The sequence below is a fragment of the Carcharhinus amblyrhynchos genome, unplaced genomic scaffold (assembly GCF_965287045.1).
Source record: "Carcharhinus amblyrhynchos unplaced genomic scaffold, sCarAmb.v2.hapA scaffold_438, whole genome shotgun sequence".
In the NCBI taxonomy this organism is placed as follows: domain Eukaryota; kingdom Metazoa; phylum Chordata; class Chondrichthyes; order Carcharhiniformes; family Carcharhinidae; genus Carcharhinus; species Carcharhinus amblyrhynchos.
Window position 1 is genome coordinate 68,083 of NW_027650178.1, and position 22,043 is coordinate 90,125.

Here is a 22,043-nt window from a genome sequence, read left to right on the forward strand (position 1 = left end):
ACTCTCCCCGACTCACTCTCCCCGACTCACACTCCCCGACTCACTCTCCCCGACTCACACTCCCCGACTCACACTCCCCGACTCACTCTCCCCGGCTCACTCTCCCCGACTCACACTCCCCGACTCACTCTCCCCGACTCACTCTCCCCGGCTCACTCTCCCCGACTCACACTCGCCAACATGACCTCTCAGCTGACTCTCCCTCCTTCATGCTTTCCCTCCCTCCTCCATCTCTGTCTCCCCCCTCACTACTCACACCTACCACACATCCCAGTGTATGTTCACCCTCCCACCCCCCCCGGCTCACCCATTACACGTAACTGCCCCCCCCACCGATCAGTGAGAGGTTCCCCCACCTCGACATGACCCAATGGAGGGATCCCCGGTCACTCCCTCTGTCTGGTCACTCACCGGCCACGATAAAGACAGCTCCTCCGGCCGTGGCAACCTTCGCCTTGACGATGGGGTCGGTGTTACCCAATAAGGTGCATTTCAACCCAAACAAAGTGATAACTGCAGCGAAAAACCCCATCAGGATCGAGATAATCATCAGGGCCTGGGAGGCACGGATATAGTCTGGAGACAAGACAGAGATCAGGCTGAGTATCCGGGGGTCAACTCATCACAGGGTCATCGACTAAAATCCAGCAACCAATCCCCAAAAACCTCCCAACTGACCAGAACCAATCAAAACACCAACATGGTGCCCAGTGTCCAATCACAGCAACACAGAGAGATCCAGCGTCCAGTCCCATTAACACGCAGATATCCAGCGTCCAATCGCGTTAACACGCAGATATCCAGCGTCCAATCGCGTTAAGACGCAGATATCCAGCGTCCAATCGCGTTAAGACGCAGATATCCAGCGTCCAATCGCGTTAAGACGCAGATATCCAGCGTCCAATCGCGTTAAGACGCAGATATCCAGCGTCCAATCGCGTTAACACACAGATATCCAGCGTCCAATCGCGTTAAGACGCAGATATCCAGCGTCCAATCGCGTTAACACACAGATATCCAGCGTCCAATCACATTAACACACAGATATCCAGTGTCCAATCACGTTAACACACATTGGCCAGTAGCCAATCAGATATCTCCCCCCCGCCGGCAGCACCCAATCAGATTTGGCTGCAGACACGATGATGATACCCTGGTGTTTGGGAGGTTTCATTTCACTGACCAGTTTATCTGGGGGGGGAAAATCGGGGGGGGTATCTCAGGAGTCTGGGACAGTCACTGACGTTAGCTGGGTTAACTTTGCCGAGTTCACGGACCCGTTCACTGTTTTATCCATGACTGGGACACGGGCCCCACGGGCTGGGCCACCATTTGCCCCTTGGAGGGGCAGTCGAGAGTCAACTACATTGCTGTGGTTCTGGAGTCAGATGTAGGCCAGGCCGGGATGAGGAGGGCAGGTTTCCTTCCCGAAAGGAAACCAGGCAATCGACAATAGATTCCCGATATTGGAGTTTAGAAGGATGAGGGGGGATCTTATAGAGACGTATAAGATAATGAAGGGGATGGATAGGGTAGAGGTAGAGAGATTCTTCCCGCTTAGAAAGGATAGCAGGACTAGAGGGCACAGCCTCAAGATAAGTGGGGAGGGGAGCAGTTTAGGAGTTGAGGAGGAACTTCTTCACTCAAAGGGTGGTGAATCTCTGGAATTCTCTGCCCGTTGAAGTGGTGGAGGCTGCCTCGCTGAATATATTGAAGTCACGGGTAGATAGGTTTCTGATAGATAGGGGAATTAAGGGGAGAAAGCGGGAAAGTGGAACTGATCCACTTCAGATCAGCCATGATCTTATTGAATGGGGGGGCAGGCTCGAGGGGCTAGATGGCCGACTCCTGCTCCTATTTCTTATGTTCTTTGCCTAACCTGCACATCTTGAGACTGTGGGAGGAAACCAGAGCACCTGGAGGAAACCCACGCAGACACGGGGAGAATGTGCAAACTCCACACAGGCAGTGATGCCAAGCTGGAATTGAACCCAGATCTGTGGCGCTATGAGGCAGCAGTGCTAACCGCAGTGCTATCCCACTGTGCCATCCATGATGGTTCCCTGGAAGAGAACCTCACCGCCTCAGAACCCTCGAAACCTTCTAAACTCAAGAGAGGTGGCGGGGTTTTAGGGAGAGAAATTTGAGCCCCCCCAGGCACGGCTGCCATTGGGCAGAGCGATAAGAATCAGGAACTCTCGAGAGGCTGGAGTTAGGCCCAAGATGGCGGGAGAGCAAAGCGACGTCTCACAAACTGTGCCCAGGTATCCCTTTGAGTTCTTTCATTTACTTTTCCCTCGTTCTATAACTGTAACACTACATTCTGCACTCTCTCGTTTCCTCAAGAACATAAGAAATAGGAGCAGGAGTCGGCCATCCAGCCCCTCGAGCCTGCCCCGCCATTCAATAAGATCATGGCTGATCTGATAGTGGATCAGTTCCACTTTCCCGCTTTCTCCCCTTAATTCCCCTGTCTATCAGAAACCTATCTACCCGTGACTTAAATATATTCAGCGAGGCAGCCTCCACCACTTCAACGGGCAGAGAATTCCAGAGATTCACCACCCTTTGAGTGAAGAAGTTCCTCCTCAACTCCGATCTAAACTGCCCCCCCCCTTATCTTGAGGCTGTGCCCTCTAGTCCTGCTATTCTTTCTAAGCGGGAAGAAAAATCTCTCTACCTCTACCCTATCCATCCCCTTCATTATCTTATACGTCTCTATAAGATCCCCCCTCATCCTTCTAAACTCCAACGAGTACAGACCCAATCTATTTAGTCTCTCTTCACAGTCCAACCCCCTCAACTCCGGTATCAGCCGAGTGAACCTCCTCTGCACTCCCTCCAAGGCCAATATATCCTTGCGCAAGTGCGGCGGCCAAAACTGCACACAGTACTCCAGCTGCGGCCTCACCAGCGCCCTGTACAGTTGCAGCAAGACCTCCCTGCTTTTATATTCTATCCCCCTCGCTATGAAGGCCACCATTCCTTCTCAATGAATGTTTTGTCTGAAGAACGCGCGAGAAACAAGACTTTTCACTTTTTGGTGGGGGAATGACGCTGAGGGTCAGATCCTGCAGGGATCCTGAAATTAAGACACTGGGGTGGCACAATGGGTTAGCACTGCTGCCTCACAGCACCAGGGTCCTGGGTTCGATTCCCGGCTCAGCGCACAGTGGGTTAGTGCTGCTGCCTCACAGCACCAGGGTCCTGGGTTCGATTCCCGGCTCAGCACACAATGGGTTAGCACTGCTGCCTCACAGCACCAGGGTCCTGGGTTCGATTCCCGGCTCAGCGCACAGTGGGTTAGCACTGCTGCCTCACAGCACCAGGGTCCTGGGTTCGATTCCCGGCTCAGCGCACAGTGGGTTAGCACTGCTGCCTCACAGCACCAGGGTCCTGGGTTCGATTCCCGGCTCAGCGCACAGTGGGTTAGCGCTGCTGCCTCACAGCACCAGGGTCCTGGGTTCGATTCCCGGCTCAGCGCACAGTGGGTTAGCGCTGCTGCCTCACAGCGCCAGGGACCCGGGTTCGATTCCCGGCTCAGCACACAGTGGGTTAGCGCCGCTGCCTCACAGCGCCAGGGACCCGGGTTCGATTCCCGGCTCAGCGCACAGTGGGTTAGCACTGCTGCCTCACAGCACCAGGGACCCGGGTTCGATTCCCGGCTCAGCGCACAGTGGGTTAGCGCTGCTGCCTCACAGCACCAGGGTCCTGGGTTCGATTCCCGGCTCAGCGCACAGTGGGTTAGCGCTGCTGCCTCACAGCACCAGGGTCCTGGGTTCGATTCCCGGCTCAGCGCACAGTGGGTTAGCACTGCTGCCTCACAGCACCAGGGTCCTGGGTTCGATTCCCGGCTCAGCGCACAGTGGGTTAGCACTGCTGCCTCACAGCACCAGGGTCCTGGGTTCGATTCCCGGCTCAGCGCACAGTGGGTTAGCGCTGCTGCCTCACAGCACCAGGGTCCTGGGTTCGATTCCCGGCTCAGCGCACAGTGGGTTAGCGCTGCTGCCTCACAGCACCAGGGTCCTGGGTTCGAGTCCCAGATCAGGTCTGTGTGGAGTTTGCACATTCTCCCCGGGTCTGCGTGGGTTTCCTCCGGATGCTCTGGTTTCCTCCCACAGTCCGAAGATGTGCAGGTTAGGTTGATTGGCCGTACTAAAAGTTGCCCCTGAGATGCGTAGGCTGGCGGGGTAAATGTGAGGGGTTACGGGGATAGGGGCCTGGATGGGAGGGTGATCAGTGCAGACTTGATGGGCCGAGTGGCCTCTTTCCGCAGGTTCGGGATTCTACAATCAACAGGGAGTTACTGCGGCGGCTGGGCTAGCACGGGGTCGATGGAGGAATGGAATGTGAACAGGGTCGTGGGGGGTGCAGTTTTGGCCAATGTCAAGATAACTGGGGGGGGTGCTGGGACACATGCAGAAAGCTGGGGGTGGGGGGAAGAGTTAGGGACACAATGGGACAGGAGTGAGGGTTGGGAAACTGAGACGGGGGTGGGGGGGGTCAGGCGACGTTCCGGGAATAAGGATCTTAGTGACAGTGCGAGAATAGGAGGATGTAAACATGTCTCAGGACCCAAGATGTTGGTGATGGGTGGGTTTCAGACAGGGAGAGAGAGAGATGGATGGCCAGGAATGTGGACATTATTGGCCAGGTCCACCACGTAATGCCCTTCCCGAAAGAGGCCATTCGACCCATCGAGTCTGCACCGAACACAATCCCACCCATCCCTATCCCCGACATATTATACCCACTAATCCCTCGAACCTACACATCCCTGGACACAAAGGGGCAATTTCACAGCCAATCAACCTGACCCGCATGTCTTCGGACCGTGGGAGGAAACTGGAGCACCCGGAGGAAACCCACACAGACACGGGGAGAATGTGCACACTCTACACACAGACAGTGATCCGAGCCAGGAATCGAACCCAGGAGCCTGGAGCTGTGAAGGAGCGGTGTGAACCCACCATGCCATCCCTTTTCAGAATGCCAACAACTCATCAGTCCAACCGGACTTTTTAACCCGTTCCTTCCCTGCCACTCATCCTCCAATCTGCTGAGTCACCCCCCTGCAGTCCCCGTGTGTGCGGTGTAGGTACACCCACAGTGCTGTTAGGGAAGGAATTCCAGGGCTTTGACCCAGTGAAGGAAGGGCCAATTTATTTGCAAGTTGGGATGGGGAGTGATTTGGGGTTAGGGGTTAGGGTTAGGGTTAGGGATTAGGGATTAGGGGTTAGGGTTAGGGATTAGGGATTAGGGTTAGGGTTAGGGATTAGGGTTAGGGTTAGGGATTAGGGATTAGGGTTAGGGATTAGGGGTTAGGGATTAGGGATTAGGGGGTAGGGTTAGGGATTGGGGTTAGGGGTTAGGGATTAGGGGTTAGGGTTAGGGTTAGGGGTTAGGGATTAGTGATTAGGGATTAGGGGGTAGGGTTAGGGATTAGGGGTTAGTGGTTAGGGATTAGGGGTTAGGGATTAGCGATTAGGGTTAGGGTTATGGGTTAGGGGTTAGGGATTAGGGATTAGGGATTAGGGGCTAAGGGTTAGGGGTTAGGGATTAGGGGTTAGGGATTAGGGGTTAGGGACTAGGGATTAGGGACTAGGGATTAGGGGTCAGGGGTTAGGGATTAGGGATTAGGTTTAGGGATTAGGGATTAGGGGTTGGGGTTAGGGAATAGGGTTAGGGATTAGGGTTAGGAATTAGGGTTAGGAATTAGGGTTAGGGGTTAGGGATTAGGGGTTAGGGTTACGGATTAGGGGTTACGGTTAGGGTTAGGGATTAGGGATTAGGGGTTAGGGATTATGGGTTAGGGATTGGGGTTAGGGATTAGGGGTTAGGGATTAGGGGTTAGGGTTAGGGATTAGAGGTTGACCAAAGAGAAGGTGACCAAAGAGGTGGATGGGGGCAAGGCAGTTGACGTGGTATACATGGATTTTAGTAAGGCGTTTGATAAGGTTCACCATGGTAGGCTTCTGCAGAAAATGCAGATGTATGGGATTGTGGGTAATCTAGGAAGTTGGATCAGGAATTGGCTATCAGATAGGAGACAGAGGGTGGTGGTGGATGGTAAATATTCATCATGGAGTACAGTTACGAGTGGTGTGCCTCAGGGATCTGTTTTGGGGCCACTGTTGTTTGTAATTTTTATTAATGATCTGGATGAGGGTATAGTTGGGTGGATTAGTAAATTTGCTGATGACACCAAAGTTGGAGGTGTGGTAGATAGTGAGGAAGGGTGTCATAGTCTGCAGGGAGACTTAGATAGGTTGCAGAGCTGGGCCGAGAGGTGGCGGATGGAATTTAATGCGGAGAAGTGTGAGGTAATTCACTTTGGTAGGAGCAACAGATGTGTTGAGTATAGGGCTAACGGGAGGACTTTGAATAGAGTGGAGGAGCAGAGGGATCTAGGTGTATGTGTACATAGATCCCTGAAAGTTGGGAATCAAGTAGATAAGGTTGTTAAGAAGGCGTACGGTGTCCTGGCGTTTATTGGTAGGGGGATTGAATTTAGGAGTCGCAGTGTAATGTTGCAACTGTACACAACTCTGGTGCGGCCGCACTTGGAGTACTGTGTGCAGTTCTGGTCCCCGCATTACAAGAAGGATGTGGAGGCGTTGGAGAGGGTGCAGAGGAGGTTTACTAGGATGTTGCCTGGTATGGTGGGGAGGTCCTATGAGGAGAGACTGAGGGATTTAGGGTTGTTTTCATTGGAAAGAAGGCGGCTAAGAGGGGATCTTATTGAAACATATAAGATGATTAGAGGTTTAGATAGGGTGGATAGTGATAGCCTTTTTCCTCGGATGGAGAAAGCTAGCACGAGGGGGCATGGCTTTAAATTAAGGGGGGGTAGCTACAGGACGGATGTCAGGGGTAGGTTCTTTACCCAGCGGGTGGTGAGGGATTGGAATGCCCTGCCTGCTGCAGTTGTAAATGCGTCTAGTTTGGGGGCATTTAAGAGATCTCTGGATAGGTTTATGGACGAAAAGGGATTGGTATAGGCTAGTGGGTCATTGTTTTTGTAACTGGTCGGCGCAACATCGTGGGCCGAAGGGCCTGTTCTGCGCTGTAATGTTCTATGTTCTATGTTCTATGTTAGGGTTAGGATTGGGGTTAGGGATTAGGGGTTAGGGATGAGGGGTTAGGGGTTAGGGGTTAGGGATTAGGGGTTAGGGATTAGGGGTTAGGGATTAGGGATTAGGGTTTAGGGTTTAGGGATTAGGGATTAGGGATTAGGGATTAGGGGTTGGGGTTAGGGGTTAGGTTTAGGGATTAGGGAATAGGGGTTAGGGATTAGGAATTAGGGATTAGGGATTAGGGATTAGGGATTAGGGGTTGGGGTTAGGGTTAGGGGTTAGGGGTTAGGGTTTAGGGGTTAAGGTTAGGGATTAGGGGTTAGGGATTAGGGTTAGGGATTAGGGTTAGGGATTAGGGTTAGGGTTTGGGGTTAGGGTTAAGGATTAGGGATTAGGGGTTAGGGGTTAGGGATTAGGGATTAGGTATTGGGGTTAGGGTTAGGATTAGGGGTGAGGGATTAGGGATTAGGGGTTAGGGATTAGGGGTTAGGGTTAGGTTAGGGTTAAGGTTAGGGTTAAGGTTAGGGTTAAGGTTAGGGTTAGGGTTAGGGGTTAGGGATTAGGCGTTAGGGGTTAGGGGTTAGGAGTTAGGGATTAGGGGTTAGGGGTTAGGGATTAGGGGTCTGGGATTAGGGGTCCGGGATTAGGGGTCTGGGATTAGGGGTCCGGGATTAGAGGTTAGGGTTAGGGATTAGGGGTTAGGGTTAGGATTGGGGTTAGGGATTAGGGGTTAGGGGTTAGAGGTTAGGGTTAGGGTTAGGGGTTAGGGATTAGGGTTAGGGATTAGGGTTAGGGGTTAGGGTTAGGGGTTAGGGTTAGGGGTTAGGGTTAGGGTTGGGGTTAGGGATTAGAGGTTAGGGTTACGGATTAGGGGTTAGGGTTAGGGGTTAGGGATTAGGGATTAGGGGTTAGGGATTAGGGGTTAGGGATTAGGGGTTAGGGATTAGGGGTTAGGGTCAGGCATTAGGGGTTAAGGTTAGGGTTAGGATTGGGGTTAGGGATTAGGGGTAAGGGATTAGGGGTTAGAGTTACGGTTAGGATTAGCAGTTAGGGTTTAGGGTTAAGGATTGTGGATTAGGGTTAGGGGTTAGGGATTGGGGTTAGGGGTTAGGAGTTAGGGATTAGGGATTAGGGGCTAGGGGTTAGGGGTTAGGGGTTAGGGATTAGGGGTTAGGGATTAGGGGTTAGGGGTTAGGGATTAGGGGTCCGGGATTAGGGGTTAGTGTTAGGGGTTAGGGGTTAGGGTTAGGGTTAGGGATTAGGGGTTAGGGTTAGGGTTAGGGATTAGGGGTTAGGGTTAGGGTTAGGGTTAGGATTGGGGTTAGGGATTAGCGGTTAGGGGAGAGGGATTAGGGGTTAGGGGTTAGGGATTAGGGGTCCGGGATTAGGGGTTAGTGTTAGGGATTAGGGGTTAGGGTTAGGGTTAGGGATTAGGGGTTAGGGTTAGGGTTAGGGATTAGGGGTTAGGGTTAGGATTGGGGTTAGGGATTAGCGGTTAGGGGAGAGGGATTAGGGATTAGGGGTTAGGGGTTAGGGATTAGGGGTTAGGGTTAGGGATTAGAGGTTAGGGTTAGGGGTTAGGGATTAGGGGTTAGGGATTAGGGGTTAGGGTTAGGGTTAGGGATTATGGGTTAGGGGTTAGGGGTTAGGGATTAGGGGTTAGGGGTTAGGGGTTAGGGTTAGGGTTAGGTTATGGGTTAGGTGTTCGGGGTTAGGGGTTAGGGGTTAGGGTTAGGGGTACAGGGTTAGGGATTAGGGGTTAGGGATTAGGGATTAGGGGTTAGGGTTAGTGTTTAGGGATTAGGGATTAGGGGTTAGGGATTAGTGTTAGGGGTTAGGGGTTTGGGGTTAGGGATTAGGGGTTAGGGGTTAGGGTTAGGGGCTAGGGTTAGGGATTAGGGGTTCGGGATTAGGGATTAGGGGTTAGGGATTAGGGGTTAGGGGTTAGGGTTCGGGGTTCGGGGTTAGGGATTAGGGATTAGGGGTTAGGGTTAAGGGTTAGGGGTTAGGGGTTAGGGGTTAGGGTTAGGGGTTCGGGATTAGGGATTAGGGGTTAGGGGTTTGGGGTTAGGGTTAGGGGTTCGGGGTTAGGGATTAGGGGTTAGGGTTGAGGGTTAAGGGTTCGGGGTTAGGGTTTAGGGGTTAGAGGTTAGGGATTAGGGGTTAAGGATTAGGTGTTCGGGATTAGGGATTAGGGGTTGGGGTTAGGGGTTAGGGATTGTGGGTTAGGGGTTAGGGGTTTGGGGTTAGGGTTAGGGGTTCGGGGTTAGGGATTAGGGGTTAGGGTTGAGGGTTAAGGGTTCGGGGTTAGGGGTTAGGGTTAGGGGTTCGGGGTTAGGGATTAGGGGTTCAGGATTAGGGATTGTGGGTTAGGGATTAGGGGTTAGGGTTAAGGGTTAGGGGTTCGGGGTTAGGGTTAGGGTTAGGGGTTCGGGGTTAGGGATTAGGGGTTGGGGTTTGGGATTAGGGATTAGGGGTTGGGGTTAGGGGTTAGGGATTGTGGGTTAGGGATTAGGGGTTAGGGGTTAGGGGTAGGGTTAAGGGTTAGGGTTAGGGGTTCGGGGTTAGGGATTAGGGGTTAGGGGTTAGGGGTTTGGGGTTTGGGGTTAGGGTTAGGGGTTCGGGGTTAGGGATTAGGGGTTAGGGGTTTGGGGTTTGGGGTTAGGGTTAGGGGTTCGGGGTTAGGGATTAGGGGTTCAGGATTAGGGATTGTGGGTTAGGGATTAGGGGTTAGGGTTAAGGGTTAGGGGTTCGGGGTTAGGGTTAGGGTTAGGGGTTCGGGGTTAGGGATTAGGGGTTAGAGGTTAGGGATTAGGGGTTAAGGATTAGGTGTTCGGGATTAGGGATTAGGGGTTGGGGTTAGGGGTTAGGGATTGTGGGTTAGGGGTTAGGGGTTTGGGGTTAGGGTTAGGGGTTCGGGGTTAGGGATTAGGGGTTAGGGGTTAGGGGTTAGGGATTGTGGGTTAGGGGTTAGGGGTTTGGGGTTAGGGTTAGGGGTTAGGGGTTAGGGGTTTGGGGTTTGGGGTTAGGGTTAGGGGTTAGGGGTTAGGGGTTTGGGGTTTGGGGTTAGGGTTCGGGGTTAGGGATTAGGGGTTAGGGATTAGGGGTTAGGGATTAGGGGTTAGGGGTTAGGGTTTAGGGATTAGGGGTTAGGGGTTAGGGGTTAGGGATTAGGGGTTAGGGGTTTGGGGTTAGGGTTCGGGGTTCGGGGTTAGGGATTAGGGGTTAGGGGTTAGGGGTAGGGTTAAGGGTTAGGGTTAGGGGTTCGGGGTTAGGGATTAGGGGTTAGGGGTTAGGGGTTAGGGGTTAGGGTTTAGGGATTAGGGGTTAGGGATTAGGGGTTAGGGGTTAGGGGTAGGGTTAAGGGTTAGGGTTTAGGGATTAGGGGTTAGGGATTAGGGGTTAGGGGTTAGGGTTTAGGGATTAGGGGTTAGGGATTAGGGGTTAGGGGTTAGGGTTAGGGGTTCGGGATTAGGTATTAGGGGTTAGGGGTTTGGGGTTAGGAATTAGGGGTTAGGGGTTAGGGGTTAGGGGTTAGGGTTAGGTGGTGATCCCAGGTATCTGCTGCCCTTGTCCTTCTAGATGCTAAGGTTTGGAAGGTGCTGTCTAAGAAGCCTTGGTGAGTCACTGCATTGCATCTTGTAGATGGGACAGTCCCAGCATGGTATCGAGCTTCCCGGAGAGGGAAAGAATGTGGATTGAACCTACGTCGCGACAACAGGGAATGCTGTATTTCCTGTTGAGAGGGATGTTGATTTGGAAATACAGGATTAGAGGGTAGCAAAAGCTGCCACTTGAACTGAAGGGAATTATTAAGAACATAAGAACGTAAGAAATAGGAGCAGGAGTCGGCCATCTAGCCCCTCGAGCCTGCCCCGCCATTCAATAAGATCATGGCTGATCTGTCATGTCTCAGTTCCACATTCCCGCTCTCCCCCCATAACCCTTAATCTCCTTGCCTATCAAAAACCTATCAACCCACGTCTTAAATATATTTAGCGAGGCAGCCTCCACCACTTCAACAGGCAGAGAATTCCAGAGATTCACCATCCTTTGAGTGAAGAAGTTCCTCCTCAACTCCGTTCTAAACCGCCCCCCCTTTATCTTGAGGCTGTGCCCTCTAGTCCTACTGTCCTTTCTGAGTGGGAAGAGCCTCTCCACCTCTACCTTATCCATCCCCTTCATTATCTTATGCGTCTCAATGAGATCTCCCCTCATCCTTCTAAACTCTAACGAGTACAAGCCTCGTTTATTCAGCCTCTCCTCATAGTTCAACCCCCTCAACTCCAGTAGCAGCCTAGTGAACCTCCTCTGCACTCCCTCCAAGGCCAAAATATCCTTGCGTAAGTGCGGCGACCAAAACTGCACACAGTACTCCAGCTGCGGCCTCACCAGTGCCCTGTACAGTTGCAGCAAGACCTCCCTGCTTTTATATTCAATTCCCCTCGCTATGAAGGCCAGCATCCCATTCGCCTTCCTGACTACCTGCTGCACCTGCAGGCTAGGTTTTTGCGATTCATGCACAAGGACCCCGAGGTCCCTCTGCACCGTCGCATGCTGTAGTTATTAAGGGATCTGGGGATTCTGCTGGATACCAGGGGCGGGACAGTGGGTTAGTACTGCGGCCTCGCAGCGCCAGGGATCAGGTTGGATTCCCGGCTCGGAGGTCACTGTTGGTGTGGAGTCTGAAACATTCGACATTCATGTGTGGGTTCCCTCCAGGTGCTCCGGTTTCCTCACACAATCCAAACATGTGCGGGTTAGGGGGATTGGCCGTGCTAAATTGTCCCTTAGTATCCAAAGATGTGCAGGTTAGGGTGGATTGGCCGTGCTAAATTGTCCCTTAGTGTCCAAAGATGTGTAGGTTAGGGTGGATTGGCCATGCTAAATTGTCCCTCAGTGTCCAAAGATGTGCAGGTTAGGGTGGATTGGCCGTGCTAAATTGTCCCTTAGTGTCCCAAAGATGTGCAGGTTAGGGTGGATTGGCCGTGCTAAATTGTCCCTTAGTGTCCAAAGATGAGTAGGTTAGGGTGGATTGGCCGTGCTAAATTGTCCCTTAGTGTCCAAAGATGTGCGGGTTAGGGGGATTGGCCGTGCTAAATTGTCCCTTAGTGTCCAAAGATGTGTAGGTTAGGGTGGATTGGCCGTGCTAAATTGTCCGTTAGTATCCAAAGATATGCAGTTTAGGGTGGATTGGCTGTGCTAAATTGCTCCTTGGTGTCAGTAGGACGAGCTCGGATAAAAGATGGGATAGGGTCCTGGGTGGGAGCATTGTCAGTGCAAGCTGGATGGGCCAAATGGCCTCCTCCTGCAGTGTAGCGATCCCATGATTCCAGGCACCATTTGGTGTACATTAATCTCATTCTTGGGGTCACGGTCCAGGCACAAGCCCGATTTGAACCTTGAGGCTGCCTCAGATGAAGCGGGGTGGGGAGAGGTGCAGTCGTGTGGCCCACTCACCAGCCTAGGCTGTCCATCAGTGGTCTGACCCTGGCAATGCTGATGATCTTTGAACAAAGCCTCCAATGTGCTGACTGGTAAGGGAAGGTTACTTTGGACTCAAACAGTACAGCGTGTCTCCAGATCCGATAGTGTGGCTCTGTATGGCAATGATACCATCAAGGTTTATGAGCAGGGATGACAAAGTTGATGACATTATCTGTTGGTGATTGTTCTACTGTCTGGCACTGTCTCTGGGACATTGGGATTCCTATCCTTTATGGAACAAACAATCTTAAAAAAGAGAGCAGAAAGGTAGTGCTAATAGGGGACTCCACAGTGAGGGGGGCGGACAGGCGTTTTTGTGGACATAGACGTGAGTCGCGGATGGTGGTTTGTCTCCCTGGAGCTGGGATCCGGGATGTCTCTGGGCGTGTCCCAGACATCCTGAAGGGGGAGGGTGAGGAACCGGAGGTTGTAGTGCATATAGGTACTACTGACGTAGGCAAGAAGAGGGAGGCAATCGTGAAAAGGGACTATAGGGAACTGGGTAGGCAGCTGAGGAATAGGAAAGCGAAGGTAGTAATCTCAGGATTGCTGCCTGTGCCACGGGAGAATGAGGGCAGGAATGGAATGAGGCGGAGGGTGAGTGTGTGGCTGAGGGACTGGAGGACCCAGTCCAGCGGGAGAATGAGGGCAGGAATGGAATGAGGTGGAGGGTGAGTGCGTGGCTGAGGGACTGGAGCAGGGGGCAGGGATTTAGGTTCCTAGATCACTGGGACCTCTTTAGGGGCAGGTTTGACCCGTACAGTAAAGACGGGTGGCACTTAAATCCCAGGGGGACTAATATCTTGGTGGGAAGACTGGCTAAGGCTACCGGGGGGACTTTAAACTAGAAAGGATGGGGGGAGGGAATTGTGATGGGGAGACTGGGACGGAGGAGGTTAGCTCCCAGGTAGGGAAGGACTGCAGGCAGTATGAGAGGGAGGTTAGACAGGGGGTGGAGAAGGGAAATGCCCAGACTGAGGGGCTGAAGTGTATCTATTTTAACGCCAGGAGTGTAGTGAATAAGGTAGATGAGCTTAGGGTGTGGATTGCTGCTTGGGAATGTGATGTGGTGGCCATTACGGAGACTTGGATGTCTCAGGGACAGGACTGGGTACTTCAGGTGCCAGGATTCAGATGCTTCAGGAAGGACAGGGAGGGAGGCAGAAGAGGTGGTGGAGTGGCACTGTTGATCAGGGACAGTGTCATGGCTGCAGAGAAGGAGGATACCGTGGAGGGACTGTCTACGGAGTCTCTGTGGGTGGAAGTTAGGAACAGCAAAGGGTCGAAAACTTTGCTGGGTGTATTCTATAGGCCGCCCAATAGTGACAAGGAAGTTGAGGTGCAAATAGGGAAACAGATCCTAGAGAGATGTAGTAATAACAGAGTTGTCGTGATGGGAGACTTCAATTTCCCAAACATCGACTGGAATATCCCTAGGGTAAGGGGTTTGGGTGGGGAGGAGTTTGTTAGGTGTGTTCAGGAAGGTTTCCTGACACAGTATGTGGATAAGCCTACGAGGGGAGAGGCTGTACTTGACCTGGTACCGGCGAATGAACCAGGACAGGTGATGGATCTCTCGGTAGGAGAGCATCTCGGAGATGGAGATCATAATTCTATCTTCTTCACAATTGCATTGGAACGAGATAGGAGCAGGCAGGCTAGGAAGGTGTTTGTCTGGAGTAAGGGGAAATACGAAGACATCAGGCAGACAATTGGACAAATAAACTGGAAGGGGGTGTTCTTGGGGAAAAGTACAGAAGGAAGGTGGCGGATATTCAAGGAATGTTTGGAGCTCTGCACGACAACGTTCCGATGAGACAAGGGGGTTTTGGTAGGTCGCGGGAACTGTGGTGCACGAAGGCTGTGTTGAACCTAGTCAGGAGGAAAAGGAAGGTGTACAAAAGGTTTAGGGAATTAGGAGATGTTAAGGATCTTGAGGAGTATAAGGACTGTAGAAAGGAGCTTAAAAAGGAAATTAGGAGAGCCAGAAGGGGTCATGAGAAGACCTTGGCGGGTAAGATTAAGGAGAATCCCAAGGCCTTCTATAAATATGTGAAAGGTAAAAGGATAAGAAGAGAAGGGATAGGACCTATAAAAGGTGAAGGGGGAAAGGTCTGTGTGGAACCAGAAGAAATGGCAGAGGTGCTTAATGAGTACTTTGCCTCAGTATTCACGGTGGAAACTGATCTGGGAGATTTTGCTACAGGTTTGCAGCAGATGGAAAAGATTGAGTATGTGGATATTAAGGAGGAGGATGTGTTAGAACTTTTGAATTCTATCAAGATAGATAAGTCGCCGGGACCAGATGGGATGTACCCCAGGATACTGTGGGAGGCGAGGGAGGTGATCGCAGAGCCCCTGGCGATGATCTTTGCGTCATCAATGGAGACGGGAGAGGTTCCATAGGATTGGAGGATTGCGGATGGGGTTCCTATTTTCAAGAAAGGGAACAGGGATAGCCCGGGAAATTACCGACCGGTGAGTCTGACCTCAGTGGTTGGTAAGCTGATGGAGAGGCTTCTGAGGGACAAGATTTATGAGCATTTGGAGAGGTTTGACATGATCAGAAATAGTCAGCATGGTTTTGTCAAGGGCAGGTCGTGCCTTACAAGCCTAGTTGAGTTCTTCAAAAATGTGACTGAACACATTGACGAAGGAAGAGTGCTGGATATGGTGTACATGGACTTCAGCAAGGCATTTGATAAGGTCCCCCATGCAAGACTTCTTGAGAAGGTGAGAGGGCATGGGATCCAAGGGGCTTTGACCTTGTGGATCCAAAACTGGCTTGCCTGCAGAAGGCAGAGACTGGTTTGTGGATGGGTCTTTTTCTGCATCGAGGTCGGTCACCAGTGGAGTGCCCCAGGGATCTGTTCTAGGACCCTTGCTGTTTGTCATTTTCATAAATGACCTGGATGAGGAAGTGGAGGGATGGGTAAGTAAGTTCGCCGATGACACGAAGGTCGGTGGTGTTGTGGATGGTCTGGAGGGATGTCAGAAGTTGCAGCAGGACATAAATAGGATGCAGGACTGGGCGGAGAAGTGGCAGATGGACTTCAACGCAGATAAATGTGTAGTCGTTCATTTTGGCAGGACCAACGGGATGAACGAGTACACTATCAAGGGCAGGAGTCTTGGTAGTGTTGAAGAGCAGAAGGATCTTGGGGTCCGGGTCCACAGGACTCTTAAATCAGCCTCGCAGGTGGAGGATGTGGTCAGGAAGGCGTATGGTGTACTGGCCTTCATTAATCGAGGGATTGAGTTTAGGAGTTGGGAGGTAATGCTGCAACTTTATAAGACCCTTGTCAGGCCCCACTTGGAGTACTGTGCGCAGTTCTGGTCGCCTCATTACAGGAAGGATGTGGAAGCTATTGAAAGGGTACAAAGGAGATTTACAAGGATGTTGCCTGGATTGGGAGGCATGCCTTATGAAGATAGGTCAAGGGAGCTCGGTCTCTTCTCCCTGGAGAGACGAAGGTTGAGAGGCGACCTGATAGAGGTGTATAAAATGTTGAGAGGAATAGATAGGGTGGATTCTCGGAGGCTATTTCCCAGGGCTGAAATGGTCGCTACGAGAGGACACAGATTTAAGGGAAGCAAGTACAGAGGAGATGTCAGGGGTAAGTTTTTCACTCAGAGGGTGGTGAGTGAATGGAATCGGCTGCCGTCAGTGGTGGTAGAGGCGAACTCGCTGGGGTCTTTTAAAAGACTTCTGGATGAGTATATGGGGTTTAATGGGATTGGGGGTTATAGATAGGTCTATGGATTGGTAGGTATGGATGTGATCGGCTCAACTTGTGGGCCGAAGGGCCTGTTTGTACTGTAGTGTTCTATGTTCTATGTTCAAGCAACCAGATCGAGACAGCATTGGGAATGTGCGACTGGAGCAACAGTGAGATCACACCTTCACAGATTCCACAATCAAGGGACACTTTACCACAGCGTTTGTCAAACATAATTAGATAACAGGGAGGAAACTGTCCAAAGATGTGTAGGTTAGGGTGGATTGGCCGTGCTAAATTGTCCCTTAGTGTCCAAAGATGTGTAGGTTAGGGGGGATTGGCCGTGCTAAATTGTCCCTTAGTGTCCAAAGATGTGTAGGTTAAGGTGGATTGGCCATGCTAAATTGCCCCTTAGTGTCCAAAGATGTGTAGGTTAGGGGGGATTGGCCGTGCTAAATTGTCCCTTAGTGTCCCAAAGATGTGTAGGTTAGGGTGGATTGGCCATGCTAAATTAACCCTTAGTGTCCCAAGATAAGAACGTAAGAAATAGGAGCAGGAGTCGGCCATCCAGCCCTTCGAGCCTGCCCCGCCATTCAATAAGATCATGGCTGATCTGTCGTGGCTCAGTTCCACTTTCCCGCCCTCTCCCCATAACCCTTAATCCCCTCTCTTATCAAAAACCCATCAACCCGCATCTTAAATATATTTAGCGAGGCAGCCTCCACCACTTCAACGGGCAGAGAATTCCAGAGATTCACCACCCTTTGAGTGAAGAAGTTCCTCCTCAACTCCGTTCTAAACCGCCCCCCCTTTATCTTGAGGCTGTGCCCCCTAGTCCTACTGTCCTTTCTGAGCGGGAAGAGTTTCTCCACCTCTATCCTATCCATCCCCTTCATTATCTTATACGTCTCAATGAGATCTCCCCTCATTCTTCTAAACTCTAACGAGTACAAGCCTAGTTTATTCAGCCTCTCCTCATAGCTCAACCCCCTCAACTCCGGTATCAGCTTAGTAAACCTCCTCTGCACTCCCTCCAAGGCCAAAATATCCTTGCGTAAGTGCGGCGACCAAAACTGCACACAGTACTCCAGCTGCGGCCTCACCAATGCCCTATACAGCTGCAGCAAGACCTCCCTACTTTTATATTCAATCCCCCTCGCTATGAAGGCCAGCATCCCATTCGCCTTCCTGATCACCTGCTGCACCTGCAGGCTGGGTTTTTGCGACTCATGCACAAGGACCCCGAGGTCCCTCTGCACCGTCGCCTGCTGCAGTTTTTCGCCACGTAAGTAATAGTCCTTCCTACCATTATTCCTACCAAAGTGGACCACCTCACACTTGCCAACATTAAATTCCATTTGCCATTTCCTGGCCCACTCGCCCAGCCTATCTAGATCCTTCTGCAGACTCTCCACACCCTCCGCACAATTTGCCGTTCCACCAATCTTGGTGTTATCAGCAAATTTCGACACCGTACACTCGGTTCCCTCCTCCAGATCATCTATATAAATGGTAAATAGCTGAGGCCCCAGCACCGACCCCTGGGGCACTCCACTAGTCACCAACCGCCAATCCGAATAGCACCCATTGACCCCCACTCTCTGCCTCCTATTTGACAACCAGTCCTCTATCCACGCTAACACCCTACCCCCAACTCCATGCCCCCTGACCTTCTGTAATAACCTCTTGTGTGGCTGTGCGAATGTATAGGTTAGGGTGGATTGGCCATGCTAAATTGTCCCTTAGTGTCCAAAGATGTGTAGGTTAGGGTGGATTGGCCGTGCTAAATTGTCCCTTAGTGTCCAAAGATGTGTAGGTTAGGGTGGATTGGCCGTGCTAAATTGTCCCTTAGTGTCCAAAGATGTGTAGGTTAGGGTGGATTGGCCGTGCTAAATTGCCCCTTAGTGTCCAAAGATGTGTAGGTTAGGGTGGATTGGCCGTGCTAAATTGTCCCTTAGTGTCCAAAGATGTGTAGGTTAGGGTGGATTGGCCGTGCTAAATTGTCCCTTAGTGTCCAAAGATGTGTAGGTTAGGGTGGATTGGCCGTGGTAAATTGTCCCTTAGTGTCCAAAGATGTGCAGGTTAGGGTGGATTGGCCGTGCTAAATTGTCCCTTAGTGTCCAAAGATGTGTAGGTTAGGGTGGATTGGCCGTGGTAAATGTGCAGCGTGACGGGGATAGTGGTTGGGATGTGCCCGGATGGGATATTCTGTCGGAGAATCAGTTTGACCGCCCTCTTTCTGGACTGTAAGCATTGCATGAATCTTACTGAGCTGTGACGAAGGAGCAGTGCTCCGAAAGCTTGTGGCTTTTGCTACCAAATAAACCTATCGGACTTTATCCTGGGTGTTGTGAGATCTCTTCCTGTGCTTACTGAGCTGGGCCAGCGCTACTTGAGGAAGCTCAGAGATTGTGGGCAGGGTTTAAATTACTCCTGGAGTGTGGGCCTGTGATCCGGCTTTTCCGATAGCAACTGGATAAATCGTTGAAAATAAACGGCACTGGACCTGGAACGCTGGGTTTGTTACTGGAGGCTGTGTTATCGAATCTCATCTCTCCGTTATCTCAGTGTCAAAGTTCACCGAAAAAACCTACTCATGGCAAATATGGGATTGATAGGGAACTGTGGGAAGAGAGTGGGATAACGGGAATATTCTCAGACTGACAGGGGGCTGTGGGGATTGAGTGGGATAACGGGAATATTCTGGGATTGATCGAGAACTGTGAGAAGGGAGTAGGATAACGGGAATATTCTGGGATTAATAGAGAACTGTGGGAAGAGAGTGGGATAATGGGAATAAAGGGAGGTCTTGCTGCAGCTGTATAGGGCATTGGTGAGGCCGCAGCTGGAGTACTGTGTGCAGTTTTGGGCGCCGCACCTGCGCAAGGATATTTTGGCCCTGGAGGGAGTGCAGAGGAGGTTTACTAGGCTGATACCGGAGTTGAGGGGATTGAGCTATGAGGAGAGGCTGAATAAACTAGGCTTGTACTCGTTAGAGTTTAGAAGAATGAGGGGAGATCTCATTGAGACGTATAAGATGATGAATGGGATGGATAGGATAGAGGTGGAGAGACTCTTCCCGCTCAAAAAAGACAGTAGGACTAGGGGGCACAGCCTCAAGATAAAGGGGGTGCGGTTTAGAACGGAGTTGAGGAGGAACTTCTTCACTCAAAGGGTGGTGAATCTCTGGAATTCTCTGCCCGTTGAAGTGGTGGAGGCTGCCTCGCTAAATATTTTTAAGAAGCGGGTTGATGGGTTCTTGATAAGAGAGGGGATTAAGGGTTATGGGGAGAGGGCGGGAAAGTGGAACTGAGCCACAACAGATCAGCCATGATCTTATTGAATGGCGGGGCAGGCTCGAAGGGCTAGATGGCCGACTCCTGCTCCTATTTCTTATGTTCTTATGTTCTTAATATTCTGGGATTGATGGGGGGGCTGCCGGGAGTGAGTGGGATAACAGGAATATTCTGGGATTTATAGGGAACTGTTGGGAGGGAGTGGGATAACAGGAATATTCTGGGATTGATGGGGGGCTGTGGGGAGTGAATGGGATGTTGGGAATATTCTGGGATTGATAGGGAACTGTAGGGAGGGAGTGGGATAACAGGAATATTCTGGGATTGATGGGGGGCTGTGGGGAGTGAGTGGGATAATGGGAATATTCTGGGATTGAAAGGGGGCTGTGGGGAGTGAGTGGGATAATGGGAATATTCTGGGATTGATAGGGGGCTGTGGGGAGTGAGTGGGATAATGGGAATATTCTGGGATTGATAGGGAACTGTAGGGAGGGAGTGGGATAATGGGAATATTCCAAGGTTTCGGGGCACTGCCCCTTGATCAGGTGGGTGAGGGTGGTGGCTGGGTATTGGGGGGTGGGGGGGTATTGATCCTGGCACTGTGAGCCAGCAGTGGTCAGTGCCGAGCTGCCCTGGAGTTTGGAATGATGCTGGACTGGGTCTGCGAGGCTGCTGGAATGTGGTCACAGTTTGGCTCTGTCCATCGCTGGGGTTTCTCCGCCGTCTCAGCAGGTTTGGGTGGGCTGGGGGGGGGGGGCGTTCTCTGGTCTTGGGGCTGGCAGCTCTGGTTAAAGTGAACGGAGTAAAAAGTCTGACAACACCAGGTTTTAGTCCAACCTATTTATTTGATAATATACTCACTAGCTTTCGGGGTTACCCCCTTTGTCAGGTGAATGGAGAGTTCTGGCCTCAGACAGAGCATATAAAGCACAGACAGTGGCTGAAGCCACTTCAGGTCTTGAACAGCAGGTTAGGTGTAAGGATTCGCATTTTAATCAGTAATCTCTAAACTGTCTGTGCTTTATATGCTCTGTCTGAGGCCAGAACTCTCCATTCACCTGACGAAGGGGGTAACCCCGAAAGCTAGTGAGTATATTATCAAATAAATAGGTTGGACTAAAACCTGGTGTTGTCAGACTTCTTACTGTGTTTACGCCAGTCCAACGCCGGCATACCCACATCATAAAGTGAACGGCACAGAGATAGACCCAGGCTCACAGCCTCCAAACAGCCAAGTGCAGTACCAGCCCCACTCTACAAACCCTGCCTCAGACACGTCCCAGAGCCTCACCCCCCCCCACCCCACCCCACCGTCACTCCGGACTGGGGACTGGTATCAGGATTAACTCTCCCTCTCTCCCAGTGCCAGTTTACACAATCCTGACAGCTCATTCACAAACCTCACTCTATCCCTCTTCCCAATCTCTCTGCCTCTCTCTCCCTCGCCCTCCATCTCTGCCTCTCTCTGTCTCTCTCTCTCTGTATCCCTCTCTCTCTGTCTCTGTCTCGCTCTCTCTGCCTCTCTCTGTCTCTCTCTGTCCCTCTCTCTCTCTCTCTCTGTATCCCTCTCTCTCTGTCTCTGTCTCGCTCTCTCTGACTCTCTCTGTCTCTCTGTCTCTCTATCCCTGTCTCTGTCTCTCCCGTCTCTCCCTACCCCCCGCTCCCACTCCCACTCCCTGTTTTCGGACGGTACCTGAGAGACCGAACAAACTCAGGAAATTCCTGCAGTTGTACACTCCAGTTGAGTCACTGGCACAGCTTTTCCACAGGTTCTCGTAGATCGTGGATGTGGTGATGACGCTGCCATCCAGGCTGGACACTCTCCACTCATCAATCCCCAAAGATATTCCGATCAGGATCCAGCCTACTAATCCCAGCAGGAAACCCAGAGAATCCACGGCACTCATTGGAACCACTCAGTCTGTAACAGCACAGGGCACAACTCGCCTTAGTAACTGTCCCGGGATACTGACTGTCCCGGGATCGTTATCCCGGGATTGTTAACCTGGGATCACTGTCCTGGGATTGTTATCCTGGGATTGTTATCCTGGGATCGTTATCCTGGGATCACTGTCCTGGGATCGTTATCCTGGGATTGTTATCCTGGGATTGCTGTCCTGGGTTCGTTATCCTGGGATTGCTGTCCTGGGATCGTTGTCCTGGAATTGCTGTCCTGGGGTTGTTATCCTGGATTAATTATCCTGCGATTGTTATCCAGGGATCGTTATCCTGTGATTGTTATTCTGGGATTGTTATCCTGGGATCGTTATCCTGCGATTGTTATCCTGGGATTGTTATCCTGGGGTTGTTATCCCGGGATAATTATCCTGGGATCGTTATCCTGCGATTGTTATCCTGGGATTGTTATCCTGGGATCGTTATCCTGCAATTGTTATCCTGTGATTGTTATCCTGGGATTGTTATCCCGGGATCGTTATCCTGCGATTGTTATCCTGGGATCGTTA

General features: G+C 51.5%; 1 protein-coding gene across 1 annotated transcript in view; it reads right to left on the reverse strand.

Moving 5' to 3' along the window:
* LOC145339390 (claudin-15-like) overlaps positions 1–21,626 on the reverse strand; it is a 38,694-nt gene extending 17,068 nt beyond the window's left edge. The window contains exons 1-2 of the mRNA XM_080183837.1: positions 21,272–21,626; positions 412–576 (exon numbers count right to left, since the gene is read on the reverse strand). Coding sequence (XP_080039963.1) covers positions 412–576; positions 21,272–21,485 — 379 coding nt within the window. The 5' untranslated portion in view covers positions 21,486–21,626. The remainder of the gene's footprint in view (positions 1–411; positions 577–21,271) is intronic.
* Positions 21,627–22,043: the final 417 nt, after the last annotated feature.